Genomic DNA, 744 nt, shown 5'->3' on the forward strand with positions numbered 1-744 from the left:
TTGTGTACCCTTTCTGTAGAACAACTTGCCCTCTTCTGTCAGAAAACAGCCATCATTTAAAGCCTTATTTGTTTATTTAGGCATTTGGGTGCAATGTCGATCAAAACTTATCATGAGTGACTCTGATGCTATGCATAGGGCACCTACTACGTATTATTTATTATAATTTTTATTATTATTGATCACTAATTCCTATAAAAGTGTAAAAAACTTATTAAAGCTAAATGTATAATTGAATAATGAAAACTAATTTAAATATACTTTAAATTCATCAACAGTGAGCTGGCCATTGGGACAATCTTTAACAAATCCTTTGTACCACTCTTGAATTTCCTGATCTGTGAATTCTGTATTTATTCTTAAATCATCTAACTGTTCAGGTTTCAATTTGCTGTTCTGTTTGCCCATGCTCGATAATATTTTATAGGAATGTTAAATATACAGCCTTCTTTTGGTCTATAAAAATTAAATTAAACTTTGTAAATAATATTCTTTTGAAGATAAAAATAGATGAATATCAAAATAGAAAAATCTACTGTCAAAACAAGTGTTCCAACAACAAACAACAACAACACCGAGATCAGAAGTTGTTGGATAAAAAATTTTCCATGTAAAAAAAATCTTACGCGAATAAACCAAGCACTGTATTATAAAACAACAGCAGAAAAAATGAATAATGCAGATAGATAGGTTTCAATGCCAAAAATATTTTCAAAAATGTAAGCAAAATAAAATCACAAACTG

The 744-nt window shown here is 28.8% G+C and overlaps 1 protein-coding gene across 1 annotated transcript; it reads right to left on the reverse strand.

Moving 5' to 3' along the window:
* Positions 1-246: 246 nt before the first annotated feature.
* On the reverse strand, positions 247-408 carry HELRODRAFT_85548 (hypothetical protein; the record flags this gene model as incomplete). The annotated part of the gene is made up of 1 exon (XM_009026223.1): positions 247-408. The coding sequence occupies one exon, from the start codon at positions 406-408 to the stop codon at positions 247-249; it is 162 nt and encodes a 53-aa protein (XP_009024471.1).
* Between the last annotated feature and the right edge of the window lie 336 nt (positions 409-744).

The sequence above is a fragment of the Helobdella robusta genome (genome assembly GCF_000326865.2).
Source record: "Helobdella robusta unplaced genomic scaffold HELROscaffold_46, whole genome shotgun sequence".
Classification (NCBI taxonomy): domain Eukaryota; kingdom Metazoa; phylum Annelida; class Clitellata; order Rhynchobdellida; family Glossiphoniidae; genus Helobdella; species Helobdella robusta.